Source organism: Convolutriloba macropyga, chromosome 6 (genome assembly GCF_964194025.1).
Source record: "Convolutriloba macropyga chromosome 6, txConMacr16.3, whole genome shotgun sequence".
NCBI classification, from domain to species: Eukaryota; Metazoa; Xenacoelomorpha; order Acoela; family Convolutidae; genus Convolutriloba; species Convolutriloba macropyga.
In genome coordinates, this window is record NC_134473.1 from 52,399,331 (window position 1) to 52,418,514 (window position 19,184).

At 35.7% G+C, this 19,184-nt stretch overlaps 1 protein-coding gene across 1 annotated transcript; it reads left to right on the forward strand.

The window, feature by feature from the left end:
• Positions 1-5,204: 5,204 nt before the first annotated feature.
• On the forward strand, positions 5,205-18,832 carry LOC142341042 (lysophosphatidic acid phosphatase type 6-like). Its single transcript, XM_075391876.1, has 4 exons — positions 5,205-5,775; positions 10,924-11,229; positions 11,981-12,261; positions 18,343-18,832. The coding sequence occupies exons 1-4, from the start codon at positions 5,444-5,446 to the stop codon at positions 18,672-18,674; spliced, it is 1,251 nt and encodes a 416-aa protein (XP_075247991.1). The 5' UTR covers positions 5,205-5,443; the 3' UTR covers positions 18,675-18,832.
• Positions 18,833-19,184: the final 352 nt, after the last annotated feature.

Consider the following 19,184-nt stretch of genomic DNA (forward strand, 5'->3'; position numbering starts at 1 on the left):
ATCATTTTGATCCCAACAAAAATCTGAGAAAAGGTTGTAAGCCGAAGCAGGAGATGCGATCAGAGGAGCACACAAAATTTATTCGGGGAACAATTTAGAGGAGGAATTATTTTTCTTCTTTTCAGAAATTAACGTTTTGAGGTCGATGGATGAAGCCATTGAGAAAATGAAGAGTTCTTTGCTGATATGCGACAACTATGAACGTTAGCCTGCGATGAAAATGTTTCAAATGACATAAAACAATTATGTTGACGAAAAGGTATGAGGCCAGAATTCCAGCTTGCCACATACCACACAAAAAGGTAATGTTGTAGAGGAATTTGAGAACAATAAGCCAAATGACTAGATGCTTTTTAAAGCAGTGTCACGACTAGGAAAAGTGCAGTGGTCATATTTATTCAATTTGCCAAGTGAGACAAAAACTTTTCTTTCTATTCATTTATTCATAAGACATCTTTTGAGGCAATGTGCAAATAGAAAGCCATATTACAGTCCATCAAAGTGCTTCAGTTTTTGTTCATGTCGAAAAAATTTTCGAGTTAAGTTTGACATTCTAACTTACCTCTCGTAAACTTCTGACTTCTCATAAAGGGTTCTTGGGATCCTCAGATAATAGTATGACATATCTCATAGGTATTCCAATTGACAAAGGGATCATTAAATTAGAAAATCTCAGAATTTAACCATTAATGGAAAAAATCATTGAAATTGAACAAATGGAGGAGGGGCGTGTCAATTAACTCCAGTTGGGTGAACTTATAGATTTAAATCCTGTAGCTTTTTCGGAGAACTTGTTAACAAATTACTACAACCTAAGTCTACTGATGAAAACATTAGGGGTAAAAATCAGTATGAAGCAATGAAATGGGAGTACAACTCTTTTGTTGAAAAAAAATGGAAACTGTTAGAGAAAAAACAAGAGCTGAACCCATTGGTAGCCGCTCGGCTTTTGCGTATAAAACCGGTCCTAGCGGGGAGAAAACAAGACACAAGGCAACATTCGTAAAGAAGTTTTATCTAAAAGTACCAGGTCGGGTTTACAACAAAACGTTTTCACCAACAACACGCCTCTCAAAAATTAGAGTACTGATAAGCTATGTAGTATGTAGAGACAACGATTTGAAACAAATGGTTATCAAATCAGCCAATTTTAAGGCTGACATTTAAAAAAAGCAATTTTTGCGTCCACCCGAAGTCTTTGAAAAGTGTGACGAGCACGTAAATCTATAGCCTGCAAGCTCAGGAAAAGTTTATAGGGGTTGAATTAGACCGATAGAAATTGGTTAATAACAATTGAACCTTTCCTCAGTGATTTAGTTTTCACCGCGGCTATTAAACGTGAGTGGCTCTTTATAAAGAAGGTAAAATGGTATAGAGGGGATGACTTGGCTTTTTGTAGGTGATATGGTAATATTTGGATTGCAAAACGGCTTTAGTTAGTTTTTTGAAAGAAAATTAATGAGCATTTCCAAACGAGCAGTTAAGTACATTTTAGTTGGTTGTGAAATATGAAAAATGACCGAACAGGAACCAGAAAAATTGAGCCCAGAACCTTACGTAGAAACTTTTTTAAGGAAATTTTGAATAAACGGATCAAAAACTAAATGAACCATTAGTTGTTAAGTTGAATCTGTCAAATTTATATTTTCCTTAAGTAGGTTGCAATGAGCATATAGAAAAGCAACGATGTGTCTAGATTGGTATAGTGGTATTTTTGGACTATCCGGCATTTATCAGAAGTCCAGATATTGCCCTGGCAGCTAATTTATCAAGTTCTTGCGTTCAAAACTCTGTCAGGAAAACTTGGTATGCGGCAAAAGGATGTTTAAGTTACCCAAAAAGTACAGTCAGGAAAATGGATTTTAAGAAAAAGATAGAACCTGGTGTTTACAGTATTTTCAGACTCAAATTGAGCATGCAAAAAAGACAATATAATAAAAATTAACGGTTTTTGTTTCGAAATTAACAAAATTTCAGGTGCAATCATTTGTGTAAGTCATTTAGAAGATTGTGTATCTACTTCAACAGCTGAAACTGAGCTTAACAATCTAGTACAGGAAAGAAAGGAAGACGTACAATTACTAAACCTGTTTCAGGAAATAAATGTCAAAATTCAGCAGCCATTAAGCGTCAAAACAAGATTGAATATCTGTAATCAACAATTATTTGAACCACGAAAAGACAAAGCACTTTGCTTCAAATGTGCAATTCGTTCTAACGTCAGTCAATAATTGGTTATTAGAGGTAAAATACTTAACTACCGATCGCATGCCGACAGACACTCTTTCAAATTAATAGAAAGGAACCAAGAAAAAATTTTTTAAAATGTTTTTCCGTCCTTTCCTCAACGAACACTTAACTTGATATGCGGAGTTTTAAAGGTATAATATTGTTTTCAGTATGAAAATTTATGCATACCTCAATCCACGTGCTGATATACATCCTGGTAATTTATGAAATGAGTGATTGTAGCAAGCAGCTATCACGTGCTTTTTTTACCAACTTTGCCTCCAACTAATTTTTTGGTTTGTGTGAATTAATGATCCTTGAACTCTATGTGAAATAAATTGTTATAGTAAAATGCCAGCAGAGATTGGTTGTCATGAGAAATCAAGGAAATTGTAAATTAAAAGCAATCACAGGGAATGTAAAAGTGTGGAACTTTGAGGTAATGAATAGGGGCTGAGTTTTGTGCTAATATTTGGTAAACAGAGTAGTCTCTGAGTTCCTATTAGTCAATAGGAAGAAGCAGAAACGTTTGGGAAGCTGCCTAATAGCTGTTTGTATTGAACAAAACAAATTTTGCACCCACGCTTTGGAAATGACAAAGTTGAAAAAATTTTGAGGTGAAAAAAATATGTTTTGTTCAATTTTGCTTCGCATGTGTCAGATTCAGCGGAAGAAACCGGGGTGATGTGCAGACAAATGAGCGCAACTGTCCCGAAAGCGTGAAAAACTGCGGGAAATTGTGCGATTAAATACAACCAAGATTTTTACTGAACTTGCAGACAAAAAAAGGCTCGAATACAATTGGACAATCCAAGTAGTGCAAAATTTTCCAACTATTATGCAACAAAAGCTCAGAGCACGTTGAACGTATCTCTGCAAAGTTCCACTAAAATTTTTTACTAGGTTAAATTGTGATAAAAACTGACGAGAAGATTAACATAGATAGTATCAATACTGATTATTGCTTTCGGTTATCGATTAAAAAACTCGACAAAAAGATTAACATAAGAAAATAACTACAGATGACATAATTAAACAATATAGGACCTATTTTTTGCCTTTCTAACAAAAATCGTGTTGTTTGTCACCATTATGACTTATTATGGTATCGTTTGTGTTATAGCTGATGAGTCACCTTCGCTAACTTTATCAGTTATCTCATAGAACTAATATTTAAAAAAAACAAAATTAGATTTGGTTTAAAAAAGGCTACGATTCTAAAAAAAGGTATGATTCTAAATAAGGTATGATTTCTTAGAATTGATGTTTGTGAATTGATGCAGCGGGACTTTGAGGTAGTCAGACGAAGCATCTTTTTTGAGATTTTTAATGCTGATTTATCGGATTTTCTCGACCATGAGGCAGTGTTTTTCAATCTCTGATTAGCCTCATTGGGTTTCATGAATCGAATTAACAATATCTTTGTGCGTTGACATGGCTTATGTTTCGAAGGAGCCGGCTCACGACGTGATTAGAGTGACTGTGTTTTAACGTCTCGGAAGGTGCCCTACTCGACATCAATTTTGGAGTAATTTTATTCCACCTCAACCGGGGAAATCTTCATCAATTATCAAGAAATACATTGCTTTGCCGCCCGCGCACTTCATATTTAAGGATGATTAAAACAAACAGCAACTCTTACGAAAATAAGCACAATAATGCAATTATAAAATGTCGCTTTAAATTTATTATTTTCCAACTCGATGAGGGCGTACAATCAAATCGATACCTCTCCTCCTTTTTGCTTCAAGTTTCGCTCGTTAAACACTTCATGCCGCAGAGCACATTTTATTGCCGCCAGAAAATCCATAATTGACAAAATTACCATTTCCATTTCAACTTTGTTCAAAGGTTTGTTCACGTAAACATTTTTTCACAAATAAATTTGTTCAATTTCCTGTTTCTTTACACGCTTTACTTATTAACGGAGGCATAACGAGACGATACTAGTATTTGCAATTTTTATTCTCACAAGTGCATTTTTCAACATTTCAGCGATATTTGGTTCGGTTTACAAGCTCGTATTTGGGCGTTTTGAACCGGAAAATTTGTAGGAAAATGATAACCGTAATTTATAACAGCGCTTTTAATTTGAAGTTCATATAAAGAAACTATACCAGGCTTTGAGCTAAACTTTGCCAGCGGTTTTAAAGATTTTTAAATGAACTTTCAAGCGAAAAAGAGACAGTTTGCACGTGACAAATGTTCAGCAACTTAATTGGAAAAAGAAGCACAAAATGAAATTCAAACAATTCAATATATGATGATTAGTTATTATCTAGGATCTTTTCAACAATTGCCCCCCCTTTGATACCTAGTAGAGAATCGCCTCCCCCTTCTGTACTATACTTTACCACGATATTACTTGGCCTACAGTCTAGATAGCCGAATAATAGTTTAAGCGCAATTGCGGGCCGCTGTTCATGGCCATGCCTCTCATGCGCTGTGGGATGTAATCCGGAAATCGCGGGTCGGTTATCGCGGCGAAGCCGCGACGCGCGCGAAGCGCGCCCACCGACCCGCCAGTCGGAAATTCTTTTCGCTTTGTATTCTGATTCGGCTAGTTGCCATACCATGGCGTATTTTATTCAATTCAATTTAACATAGTATGCGCATGCGTGGAAAGTTATTAGTCGTCTCTGATTGGTTAATAAATGGCTCGCTTAAATTCTATTCAAGAATAGCCCCCCCTTTTGCAAAAGGGGGGGCAATTGTTGAAAAGATCCATTATCTAAATCTGAATAACTTCTTGCCTTGTTTTTGAGACCTTAGTTTGTTGGCAGTTTTCGTTATTCTCGGTTCCATAAATGAAGCTCTTTCCTTCAATATTTTTGTCAGAAATTCTGTTTTTACAAAAGTTACGTTCTGTTCTAGATTACCTTTGTATCTGTAATAGATTGCCTCTGGTTATTGTTGTTACAACTCAAAATGACGTAATGCTGACGTTGCTCTCTGATTAAACATCAAATTGAAACGACAGCGAGTTAGTTCACGTAGCAATTCCTGATAACATTTTCTGCTTTCACAATAAACAGACCGTAATCGATTTCATTTCGAAATTTGATCGACAAAAATTAAAGTTAAAACTATTCTTTAAATTAAATTTTTACTAATTGTCGGGAATTATTTTCTACCTAGCTCTCAATTTTATTTTTTTGAGGTACAAAACATTTTTAATTTTTGGAATACCACCAGATCAAATTGGCTGTTTGAAATGGGCTCTAGAAATAAATCTAGCTTCAATTTTGAAGACTTCAACAATTTCCGAAAACTATCAGATGCAGAAAGCAAAATTCTGGACGAGGAACTTAAACGGCGCTACACTCGGAAAGCATCGGTTGTCATATTTCGTCACGGTCACAGGACTCCATTCAAGTACAAGAATTTGACATCGAATCCTTTGAACGAGTTGTTTGAGAAGAACTTCTTTGACAATTTGGACAGTCGTTGTTTCAAAGAAGTAAATGAACACTTGTACGCGAAAGTGAAGCTCATGGCTTTTCCACCGGGAGAAACTTCAGATTTCCTTGTTTTGAAGGATAAGGAGTAAGTTTTTCTTATAATTTTATTTCCCTCTTCTTTGTGCAAATTTGCAAAAGCATATACCTCAGGGCGATTAAGTAATGTTTTATTGCAAGGGCAAGCTCAGTTTTTAAAGTCTGACTAGTGTAATTTTGATCATTAGCGAGATAAGTTGTGATCATTAACCAGCCATCGGCTGATCATAACCGAGTTGTACCTCCCATTGCCCAATTAATTAGTTTTTTTTTTCAAATTTAAAATGTTTTTTTTATAACAGCAAAATGGAAGATCATAATTTATTCACATCTTTTCTCTCTCTAATGTTTAGTAACACAATTGAAACATGGCCACCATTGAACAAACCTGAAAACCTATCACATCTTTTGAAAACATTCTTTTTTGGATGTGGTTCATCAACTTTACATTGGTATTTCTGGTAGGTCAACGATGTGTTGTATTTGAATTTAATAGGTAGACGAGAGGATTTATATTACGGACCAATGGTGTAAAATTATTTTCAAAATGTCAGTTTGAGTTGGAGTAATATTATTGCCTCAGAAATTGAATTTTCACTTCGTAAAACTAGGGGTTACTTTTGCCGTTCAGTATACCTGTTCCGATAAATTAAAGCATTATGAATTGCATAGATACAATTTAATAGTGCGAAAATATAATTCTGTTAAAACTGAAGTTTTTTGTAAAAATTTGCACGTTTATAGCTACTGTCTGGCTATGATACTATGATACATTTTGAACGAGATAAAACCAGCACGTTTATAAAACGAGCTAAACGGGAACTGGAAATCAAGATTATGAAAAATCAGGCAATGATTGATCGTGGCTGATTGTTGCCCGGATGGGTAAGCTCTAAAACAATGTAAAATAAAGCTAATTAAAAAAGCGATACAGTTTTGCGGCCTATTATTGCCGTGATATTGTCACCTCAAAAACAAGATCCAGCGAGCACTCACGAAAAATGCTTACAATAATAGCACATCCGTCGCAAAAGTTTAATAACTTTTGTATCACTAGATTTCTTCGGAATTATTGCAGTTTATTGGCGTAAAATTACTGCTCTAGCATCAATGTAACTAATTTCAGAGGGCTGTATTGAGAAGGAATGATTTTAGTTAGAATACTTCACGGTTTCGCAAAATTCGTTAATAATTACTTAAGGTCTGAATTTGATAACAAAGCGGCTTTGGGCAACGATAGGTGTTTGTGCTAGTCTGCAATTTTCTGTTTTAATCCCAAAGTAGTGCAAAGACTTCAAGCTCTGTAAAATTGCTTATTTGTTCAACGCTTAGTTGCCAATCTTCATTCGTTTTTAGTTCTCAATCCAAAAATCGATTATTTTCGTAAAAAAAACTCCTAGGCTTTACGACAAGATATGACAAATCTGAAATTTGTGATGTTTTTTACTCAGTCAGTGTAGTCTCTTTTCTGCAATAAACGGTTGCAAAATTTGTCAATTTTTCATCACTGCGATCCGATATGAATGTGCCTTATTTAAAGCACAAATGAATTTTGGCTCAAAACATAGTGATGAAGTATCAATATTGTGAAAAAACCATAAAATGCCCTCAAACTGAAATGCTTAGAATAATGCCTTTAATGCCTCTATCAACTTGATACCTTAATTTCTGGTTATTATCTAGAAAGGTCGAGCAAGCAATTGCAGTGTGACATCTGTTGTTACTTTCAAAAACGAAACTAAGACCCTAAAAATGAGAAACTGTTTTTGCGACAACTTCTCATATAACGTAACTGTTATTTACTGTGACATAACAATGTTAACATGGACAAATGCGATGAAAATGATAGGCCAAAAATTTTCCTGTAAAGGTGAACGAGGTAACTAACCATTGTCCATGATATTAGTTCGCCTTAAATCCTATTGCTCGAGTTTAATTACTTGAAACGCAGTTTGGACACTTAATTGTTCTTACGAACAGAATGGTAATTGTGGTGGCCGCCGTATTGGCCGACAGGGCGTTTATGAGAAAAAAAAATGAGCCAAAAAAATGAGAACGGCCAAAAAATGAGAAACTTAGCCGACAATTTAAGTTAAATGAGCGATAAAATTAATTCTGAAGCTGTAATTGGCCGATTTAAATTACTATTTCGTAAGCGGACAAATATACCGTCAACTAGCGTAACGAAGGTCTATCCGACCCCGCTCATCCACATTTTCGGCATAAATGTCTACCAAATGAGGAACAGATAAAAAACTTCAAAAATTCCAATATTTTTTCAAAAAAATATGTATGAACCAAATAACTCAGCGGAGCAAGAAATTCCGCATTACATTTATGAAATCAGTCGCTATTAAGGAAGCAAATGTCTCTATTAATCAGTCGCTATCAAAAATGGTCGGTAACAATTAGACAAAAAAAGAACAAAAAACAGCAAAGATAAAAAAAATTGGCTTATGTTTTTAAAAACTGATAATTTCAAAGTAAAGAAAACCATTAGATGACAATTGAAAATATCCAATATTTTTATGATCACATACGCTTCTATAGGAGGGCATTAAGACCTTTCATTAATGAATTTTTTGTGGGATTACAAAAAGAACAACAAATAGAGACAACAAAAAATTTCAATTAAAACTTGCGACAAAACGCTGTCGAAACCGTAAAGCCATATTTGGCCACACAAAATATGTTAAATTGAGCGTTCACCGAAAACCAAAAATGTGTGATAGGCCTTCTCATTAATGGAAAGAGGTAACAATTAGTCCAAAAGAGATAAAGGGCAAAATCAATTAAAACTTTTTTTTTCGAAAACAATTATTTTCGAAGTCACGAAAGCCAATAGCTACAAAATGAAATAATTAAATAGGTTTGTCTTTTCGTCCAAAGAAAGGCTTGAGACCTGTAATTAATCAGCATATGTCTTACGTCTACAAAAATCGTTAAAAATAGACAAAAACCAAAAATTAGTTTACTTTTTGTTAAAAAAAAAACCCGTGTCGAAGCCAGTAAGTTCATAACGAATGCGTTGAAAAAACATTAGATTTCGTACACATGCACCTTCCCTCGATGACAATAATGTCAATTTTTATGTGTATTTAACGAGACTAGTTAACATATAGACAAAAAAGAACAAAAATGCGAAGTTAACCGACAATGAAATTTTTATTTTTTTATTTTTAAAAACTATTGTTTTCGAAGTCATGAAAGCCATCAGCTATTTACTCACATCAGATTAAAGGCTCAATTTGTCATGAAATGCCAATGAGGTTTCTTTTTAACCAGATAATTTCATACGACTAAAAGACATAAGACTAAAAGACTAAAGCCGTTCAGACTATAATCCATCACTTTCAAGACTTTTAGGTTTTCAATTGTGACTTATTTTCAACGCAAACAATCTAATATCTGAATAGTCAATAAAGTGATAATGTGACAAAACGAGAAAAAACGTGAAAAGGCGGCCAACACCTAAAAATCAAAAATCGTGAAACTTAGTGGTATCAAAGCCAGAAAACAAACACTTAAAGCGTTAGAACGCAAAGTGATTCACATTTAATTCAGTAGAAAGAAGAGGAGGAGGAAGTCTTTTTTCTTTGCTGACACTAAGCTACAAAATGACCAAATTAGGAGAAAATTAGTGTCAAAAGTTCAATAAGCCATTGTTTATTTAAAAAGCAAACAATTTTAAAAGCCAAAACGACCATAATCTTTCGAGTAAAGAAAATAAATACATTAATTTGGAAGTTTTTAGGAAGCCATTTCAACAGTGAACTTTGATTCGAATTGTTCTGTTCTTTAATTAACATAAAAAAGCTCGATATTTTTTTAAAAAAAGACCGACTCATTACAATCCGAATTATTTTTTGGTTGCAACAGTTCAAGATTCGACCAAAACCGGCCCCGGCATTGCTGTTCGTCTTTTTAGAACACTCCATTGTTTCAAAGGCTTTAGATCTAGACAAATTAATAGTTAAAAGGTCAAAAATAAATGCTGCGTTTTTGGTAATCATAGGGTAGAGTTAGCGAAAATAACGGTAAAACTTTGATTCTAGATTACTGTCAATGGAATTGCAAGTAAAATTAGCTCCCTTTGTAGTTTACAAAAATTTTTTCCGTTGTTTTTAGAGTGTGAACTTCCGGCAGATTTAATCAAACTGGACTAAAGAAGCTTATTTCGGGCAGTTTTTGATGAAAAAGGCTGAATTTTGAAAAATTTAGCAAAAATTTTAGACATAACAATTAAATCAAAATAATTAAAAATACTTTTTTGTCTCTAAAATTAAAATCAACAGTACTATTGCTGATGATTTTTACCAATCTTAGCAAAATTCACGAATTTTTAGGCGAAATTCCGGAAAATGTGAATAAAAACATCGGAAATCCGTCTATTATTCACAAAACTTCAAACCCCGATAACTCCCTGTAAAACACGAAATTAAAAAAAAATCTTTTTAATTCCATATTCTACGCTGGAGGGGCCTTTTAATGATACCCTTCACAACTCTGTGCGATGAATATATCGATCGGACTAAATTGTCTGAAAAAAAATCCATTTGAGTGTATAGTTCCTCCCCCTCAAGAGGGGTCGGAACAATAATGGACCACCGAAATACTGATTTATGGACCAATGAGATTTTGTGACCAATTATGATGAAACTGTTGGCTAAATTTCTCATTTTTTCCTTGTCGGCTAAACGTCCTGTTGGCTATATTTCCTAGCACCAGTAATTGTGTTCTTAATCCACAATTAGTGTTGAGCGGGACATTTCTATATTTAATCAGCAGTTATTTTTTTTCATATTGGTTTAATTGACATGTTGTCACTGTTGTCCACGCTTGCTAAAAACAGGCGTCGTTGATAGCTATCACGGATATTTCCAAACTTGAAGCAAATTTGAACTAAATTCACTTACACACAAATATACACATGCGCTTCTAATCATAATTTTAAAACATGGTCTTGAATAAGAGCGACAAACTCTAGTGAATTAACTTTGAGTGGGTGTACTTTTGCTACGTAATGAACAATTAATCACTGACTTCAGACAAAGGGAGGGAGATGTAACTGCAATCTTTAAGTTGACCTGTTTATGAACCTAACATGGCTTCATCACATCAATCTGATTATGTATCACAAATCAGACATTAAAAAGCAAATTGGAAGATTAATGATGAACGGTCTAATTTGCTTCAGCAACAGTGGAAAGCTAACATCAGTTGGGGCAAAACAGCTCAAATGCCTCGGAAAACGACTGCGAACGCGCTACACACCCGAAGTGTCCCAAGTTTTGCTATCGGCTTCGGACGACCAGCGACCCGAGCACAGTGATAGCTGCGGGTTGTTGACGTTCTCATCCAGAACCGAGCGGACAATTGAGTCCCTGCGAAGTCTTCTGGTGGGTCTGTTTGAAAAGGAGATCCGAGAGGGAGTTGATCCTCTGGTGGAGGTGATGGTGTTTGCATCAGCTGAGACAAATTGGCTTCTCATGCCTTTTAAACAGTAGGTTACAAAATAGATTACATCAACTTAAAAGATGATTAACAGTTTTTGGAGGCAGAAAGATTAAAGAAACTCCGATATTACCGTTGGGATATTCCTTCAGTTTGTGATGCCCCACAGGACTTGCATAACTGTTACAGAGTTATAACTGAACGTGCTCATTGTGCGGCAAACTACGATGGTAGAAACCATGTTTGGCTTAACTCATTTTTCAGTCATTGCAAATAAATCAGCAAATGCGGTTTCTTTGTTAATAATAACTAATAAGAAATTTACTTTTTTGTGATGTCAACATCTTGACAGTAATATCCAAGGATCATCAATAATTCAACCATACAGGTCATGAAAAAGCAACTACATAATTGTGGCATGGTCGCTTAGAAATTTTCAGGCCTTAATAAGGTTCCATTTTATAACAGCAGTTTGCTATAAGACCGTGCTCACCTTGACCAAGTTTTAAAAAGTAAGTAAGTCTCCTACCTTTAATGGAAACAGTACTAAGTCCATGCCAAGTTTACTCAGGGACCCTACCAGGTTTCCAAGTTTTCTTGAGGTACCGTATAAGCCTTCGGAATTTGTTAGAGTTGCCTATGCTGAGAAACTTAAGTACATAGTGATTCTTGACAAAGAAAAGTCAAAAAGTACCCTAACGACTTATAAATATATATAAGGCTTAAATTCATAAATCAAAAACAAACTAAATCTGATTATGGGTAGCTATTTCTTCACTTATTTGGTCTTCCTTAATTAGGTATCCCGAACTAAAGGACGCCACCACGACAGCCAACTCGGTCAACTTCATGTCCAAAAACATTCCTGGCTTCTCGAAATGGTCACGTGACTTTTGTGCCCGATTTGACCTATCAGAGCAGTACATCAACCTGCAGAACGTGCGTGACTATGTGACCTCTTTCAGGACATTCAGCCTGAAGAACTGGAGTGACATCGAGGACTCCATGCCATTTGAACAGCAGGACCTGGAGTACAGCAGTAGGATGTTGAGCCAGGTCGTCACAGCTGAAAAACTAATTCGTATGTTCATTTTACTCCTCTTAACAACTACCAGCTGGAGTCAGACAGCCAAGCGAGCAAAACTTAGCATGAGGCAGCTGAAATTAGTCAAATATATGACATTTAAGTAATTGAAACGCAAGTGGAAAGGACACCCATTCAATAAGAATAGGCACTCAACGGGTTTATATAAGTCTTTTCGCACCAATTCCACTTTAACTTTTTTCGCCTCTTAAATTAGTCGTCCTCTAACTTAGCCGTACTATGACTCAGTCGCTCTCTCGCAATAACAGAGTCTTGCTTTTGACACTTTGTCGACAGTTAACGACAAGTAGTTCTACCAAAAAGTTTTACTCTTTTGGTTTTCTAAAACAAGATGAAAACTTCAATCTTGCTCTTCCTTGATCTTGCATCCAGCACTTGGGCCCCAATGACATTGTTTCATGTCATTCAGTTGCTAGGTGATAGTTTAAATTCTAACTTATACTTAAGCCCAACATAGTCGTAGTCGTTAAATTGCTAGAGATATAAAGTATTTTTTTAAAAAGAAATTTTTTCACTAAAACTTGCTTAAGATTTTAAATCCCGAATTTTTTTACTTTTCTTCCAGTTTTATTCTCTTCTTCAAAAGACTTAAGCTCAAAAGTCTTCAGTTTTCGCCCGGTTTTATCCATCTTCAAAAGTCTCAAGCCCACTTTAAGCCTTCCTGACACGATTTGATTCAAGTTTCAAAAACGGTGCTGGCCGGAATCAGCCAGTTAAGTACAGTTCTCTCTGAAGCGCGAAACATTGCAGACGAAACATCACAAGATGAACAAGACTTCGTTCAAGTCAGAAACAAACGCAAGCCAACCCAAAATTTTCCAAAAACCAACTCTGAAACAATCAGACCATTTATAATAACGATAAATCCGAGACCAACACAAGTTCATTTTGCCCGTTCCATGAGAAGTAGTTTCCCTCAACTCAAAATTAATTGCATCATAGAACTTCCAAACAACAATGACTTCTTCATCCAACCCGAAGACCAAAGTTCAAAAGGATGTCTGATGAACGCCTCAAATCCACAAGTTGTCTTTGCTAGCACTTCTTTTAACGCTAGAAACACTCTTCCAAAAGCCAATACTAAACCCAGTTTTGTAATCGTAAATGTTCATCATAGCATACAAGAAAACGAATTGAAGGAAGAACTTCTCAACAACAGTGCTATGAATGTTATCAAGGTGCTTCGGATAAAAAGCAGGGCCACCGGAAAACCAATGAAACTGATTCGCGTGATAACGGATTGGTCAAACCATGTAACAGCCGCAATCAATTCTGGCGTTAAAATAGGCTGGGTGCTTCACAGCTGCGAGCCAAATAAAGACCCACCTCACATTAAACAATGCTTCAAATGTCAAAAATTTGGTCAATCGGCAAGCGACTGCAAAGAGGAATTGAGATGTCTACGATGTGCAGGCAAACACACGGTAAAAAGTTGCAAGTAATCAAAAGAACAAGCAAATTGTGCAAACTGTGGTGGCTCACACGCAACTGTCTATAGAGGCTGTCCAGCATATCAGAACGCCGTGACAGAAGCAAACAAACAGAAACAAGAAACGAAATACTCAAGTGCCATTTCAAGGAAAGATACTCAAAACACTCAGTCGTTGACTACTACAAAAATTACTGTTCTAGTTGCTGACGTTCTCATTAAAATGAGAAACAGTTACAAAACAATGTCCTATAGCAATATTTTCAGCGTCGTCAACAACAGTGCCTCCAGAATGTTTAACGAAAGCATAGATGGTCAAGAAACTCACATTAATATTAGGAAAACAAACCTAATGCAAATTGTTAACACAAACATGATTTAGTCAAGCAGCCAACAAAACTTTGCAAATAGACAAGATTAAAATTTTACAATGGAACTGTCGTGGCATAGAAAACAAGATTCATGAATTGTTCTTGTTTCTGACGAAAGAAAACATTGATATTGTTTGCTTAAATGAAGTCCAGAAAAGACAAAAACCCTTTGAACACTAAAATTACTTCATTGTAACAGAAGCAAAAGCAAGCAGTTTTCATGGTTCTGTTATCAGTGCGAAGAAGGGCATAACGGTCAAAGAGATCAGACCAGCAGCAACAACAACAAAAAACAGTAACGGACAGGCATTAGAGATAATCGGTGTGAACTTGGAAACACCAATCATTCGAAACCTATGGATAATCAATGTTTAAAATTCACCCAATCAAGAACTAAATATTAATGAAATTTTTGACAGCAACCTCCAGAACATGTTCATCTTTGGAGATTTCAATTCCCCTCACCAAGAGCTCAACTGTACATACAACACCGAGAACAGTGAAAAACTGCTGGAAAAAATTGATGACAGAAACTTCAAACTACTGAACAACGGTTATCCAACCTTTCAATCTAATCAGCATAAGAGCCAAAGCGTGCTTGATTTACATTTCTGCAGTCTTTCAGTCGTTAAATATTTTGACAATTTTCAAGTATTAGAAGATTTCGGTAGCGACCACTCAGCGACACTTACCTCATTGAAGCTTAAAAATCAAACAGAGTTCGAGTTAAAAGCCAAAGTCAATTTCTAGAAAACATGCGAAAGACAATTACAAAAATTCCTACTTGTACCCACCAAAGTATCCAAACAAATACAATCTAAATGAAATAAACCATAGCCTCATCGATCTAATTCATAAATCAATCGAACAATCATACGTAATTAATACGAGTCACCAAAATAGTCCAGAGATGATCAATCTAATAAAGCAAAAGAAAAAGATAAGGAGGCAAATAAAAAGTGCAAAGAATGACACTTTCTATCGACTGAAAAAGGAAATCAATTTCTTGCAAAGAAAAATCAGGAGAGCATTCAAACGTTCGGTTGAAAGACAAAATAGAAAAAAAATTGAAAAAGCGAAACACTCAGGAAATAAAGGGTTCTGGAAAGCAATCAAAACTATCACCAGCGCTAAACAACAGTCAAGAGGATCACATTTACAAATAACTTTTAAAGACAAAATCGCTGTAACTGACCAAAAAAAATGTGAAATGTTTAAAAGCCTACTGAGTGAGACAATGTTAGAACGCCAATACGAAAATGAAGACTTACAGATGCATTTTCTCGAGTCAGAGCAAAGAAAAAACTTCTATTAGAAGCCGATCCAAATGAAATAACTGAGGACAATTTCTTAATACAATTCAATACAATTTTGAAACATACAAGTAAATCATTTCCCGGGCCAGACAAAATAAGCTATCAACTACTGGAGGTGCTACCATAAAACATTAAAATTTTCATATGCATAAATATTTCGTGCTCAATTGACAAGTCTTACGTACCATGCGTTTGGAAAGACTCACAAGTAATAATGCTTCCAAAACCTCACAAAGACAGGAAGAAAGCAGAAAATTACAGACCAATTAGCCTTACCAATTGCAATGCAAACGTATGTGAAACTGTTGTTAAAAATTGCATCCTAGACCACTGTGAAGCAATTAAAGTCTTTGGATTACAACAAAGTGCATACAGAGCAAACAGATGCACAACTGATAATCTCCTTGTTTTGACTCAGCATTTAAGTGAATAATATCAGTGGTCCGAAGTGGTGGGACTCGTCTGCATCGATGTAGAAAAAGATTTTGATGCAGTCTGGAGATTAGGGTTGATTGACAAACTAAAACAAAATCAGAATACAGAAGAAAATCTTAAAATGGGATTATTTTTGCCTCTCACAAAGAAACGTTTACGTTAAAATCAAGAATACTAGAAGCGAGAAATTGTCACCAACAGCCGGAGTCCCCCAGGGTAGCGCTGTGGCTCACATATTGTTCTTGATTTATGTCTATAACATTCCAGAAACTCCAGTAGAAATTTACCAGTTCGCAGTTGATTTTGCATTATTTTACAGTTCAAAGAGCAGTCAGTTAATACAAAGCAAACTCCAAGGTTCACTCAATATACTCATAAAGTGGTTTGATAGGCTGAAAATCAAGATAAATCCCGCCAAATCAAAGTACATGCTATTCAGAAATCCTTCGAAAAGACAAACAAGTCTCAGCCTAAACATCAATGGAAACCAAATTGAAGAAGCGAAAACCATCAAGTTCCCAGGAATAAACATGACGCTACACCTAAAATGGAATGAACTTGTAAAGACATCACAACCAGAGCAAACAAGCGAATCTTCCAGCTGTGGCGTCTAAGCAACCTCAATGTTGAGCAGGAAACTTTACTTCTGCTGTACATGTCCTGGATACGGCCTTCATTTCTATATGCAAACGCATGCAGGCTCAACCAATCGCTAGCGGTTATCTCTATCATGCAAAAGCGCAAAAGAGAGAACTAAGAATTTGCTTAAGGAAACCTCGATGGTATGGCGTGCAAAAGGTACATGAAGAATATAACTCACCTACTATAAGAAACATTCAGATACGACTGGCAAAAGACTACATCAAGCGCGCACGAGAGAACAAAATTGAAGCAATTTTACGCCTCATAGAATCGAAAAGGCAATGTCCAAAGGCATTGGTCCCGCTGATTTTTTAGACTAGCTGATTGATGCTCATCCCTTCTTCTCCCAGTTCTAGCTTAATTGAATTTCTTTTTTTCTCTCTCTATCTCTTTTACTTACTTATTGCATCTTTCCTCCCCCTCTCAGACAAAACTTACCTTCCTGCCCAACAATGTCCAAAACCAACTGCAAACGCGGCTAGCCAGAAGTACTCAACGACAAATAATAGAAATCAGGATTAGCCAGTAAAAACCCTCCACGGTGTTTAAAACGGCTTCGTACCCCGGTAACATTGTACAGTTTAGAGCCAAGGTCACAAGTTCAAATTCAAACTCACAAACTCCTGAAACTGCTGTTGTAATAAACTTGATTGTTAATGATTGTACATAAACTTCTTATTTTGTGTGTCTAGAGATATAATGTAACGTTTGGTTCGCAATACAGCTGTTCTGGACAACGTGAGTTCGCTCTTGGTCATAATATTTTGTTTTGATTACCGTTGACGGATTGGTATAATATCTTTTCATTAAAAATTTTGCTAACTGCCTTAACAAAATTGCACATTCTAAAGTTTCTTAAGTTATAAACGATTATTCTATGGTTGCAAATCTTTGCAGTCCCTTTTGATCAGTAGATGTTGAATTAGTATTTCTTTCATCGAGTGCCACATATAATATTACAAGCAAAAGCATTTTTTATCAACATTAGTAATGAGCGCTTCGTATCTAAAAGATTTTACTCATTAGCAATGCTTCACTGTGTATATTCTTTACGGCTCTTCGAGAAACGGCAAAATTAATCTTAAGCGATAGCTCTGTTTAGTTTTTACTTTGTTTGAGAGAGCTCGTCCAATAAGGAGAAATTGTAATATCGTATCATTAAACATTGGAGGTAATTTCCACTATTTTTTCTCTATCGTCTCATCAAAAGAGCGCAGAGATCAGACTCTTTTGGTCCCAATTCTTTTCGTCACACGTATATTGAACAAGCTTGCACGATTGCATTTAGGTTCTAATTTTGTTGTTTCTCCTTATTTGGTCTAATGCCGAATGGCACTATTCGGACTGATGTTAATTGATCCTATAATGACATCGGCATGGTTAACCAAGATTTTGCAACAAGATTTCAAAGCTGGAGGGTAATTTTTGCTGATATTAAATAAGCCGGATTCTCCGACCTAATTTAAAAACCATCCTCGATCGATATTTGTACGAAAGGAAATTGACTTGACTTTACTACTTGTCCTCGATTTTTGCTGGATTTAACAGAACTGTCCGCGAGTTTGGCCTAAATTTTTGTCCTCGAATGTGGCACCACAAATTACAAGACCATGGACTTTTATTTAACACATGCCAAAATCCATTGTTTTTCATATATTTTAGTCAAAAATTTGCTTCATTTGATCTTTTTATTCTGCCGGAAACACGCCAGAAAGAATTTTTTTAAAAAACAACTCCAGTCATGATATCTTTGGAAACGCAAATACCACAATACTAAAATGCTTAAATATTCTTAAACTGGATAGAATGAGATTGTTGCCAGTGATTGTTCTAACAGGTTTGACTATTTTTCTTCATGTTTTAGCAGAAAATGGCCTGGCGAAAAGCGCTTCCCAATTTTTCGAGAGTCTCCTGGACATTCTGAGCAACGACGGCCAGTACCCACTGGCTTTACTTAGCGGACACGATACAACCATCAACACCATCCGGGTGGCACTCAGAGCTCAAGATTACTCCTGGCCCCATTTTGCTTCCAACATCGCATTCGAAGTCTACCAAGACACCTTGAATGAAGAAGGTCTGAAACTCGTGGTTTTGTTCGACTTCGTACCTGTAGTCTTGAAGAGCATATCTCACGATGTATTGATTTCACTAGATGATTTCAAAATGTTTGTCAACAGTAATTTGACTGTATAGTTATTGTTTAGCAGTATAACAGTGCTGTTTATATAGATTTGCAATCCGAAATAGTCTGCAGTTTGATTAAAACTTCATTGTATATTAATTGGAATATTTCTTTAGTTTCAGCATTCATAAGCCAGGCTAATTGCCACAAAATTTAATTCAGAAGATCAGAGTTTTGTAAAAATTCAATTAACGATGTTCCAACAGTTTGGATAATCTATTCGCTTTTAGACGATGACTAAGCGACAGATATCATGCATCATATTTGATCGACGCATGAATAATTTTAAAATTTTGATCAATAAATGCGTAATTTTGACAGACGCTGTATAATCTGGATCGATGCACGAATAAAACTAATAGGCGCGTGCATAATTTAAACAAAACTGGTATGATTGGAAAGAGAGTCGATGAACTTTGTGACCCCACCCCCCCCCTCCCCAGTTAGTTATTCACCCTTAGTTACAGAGCACGTGTAATTACATAGGAAGTTATTGAGTCAAAATAATGCACGTGCGATTG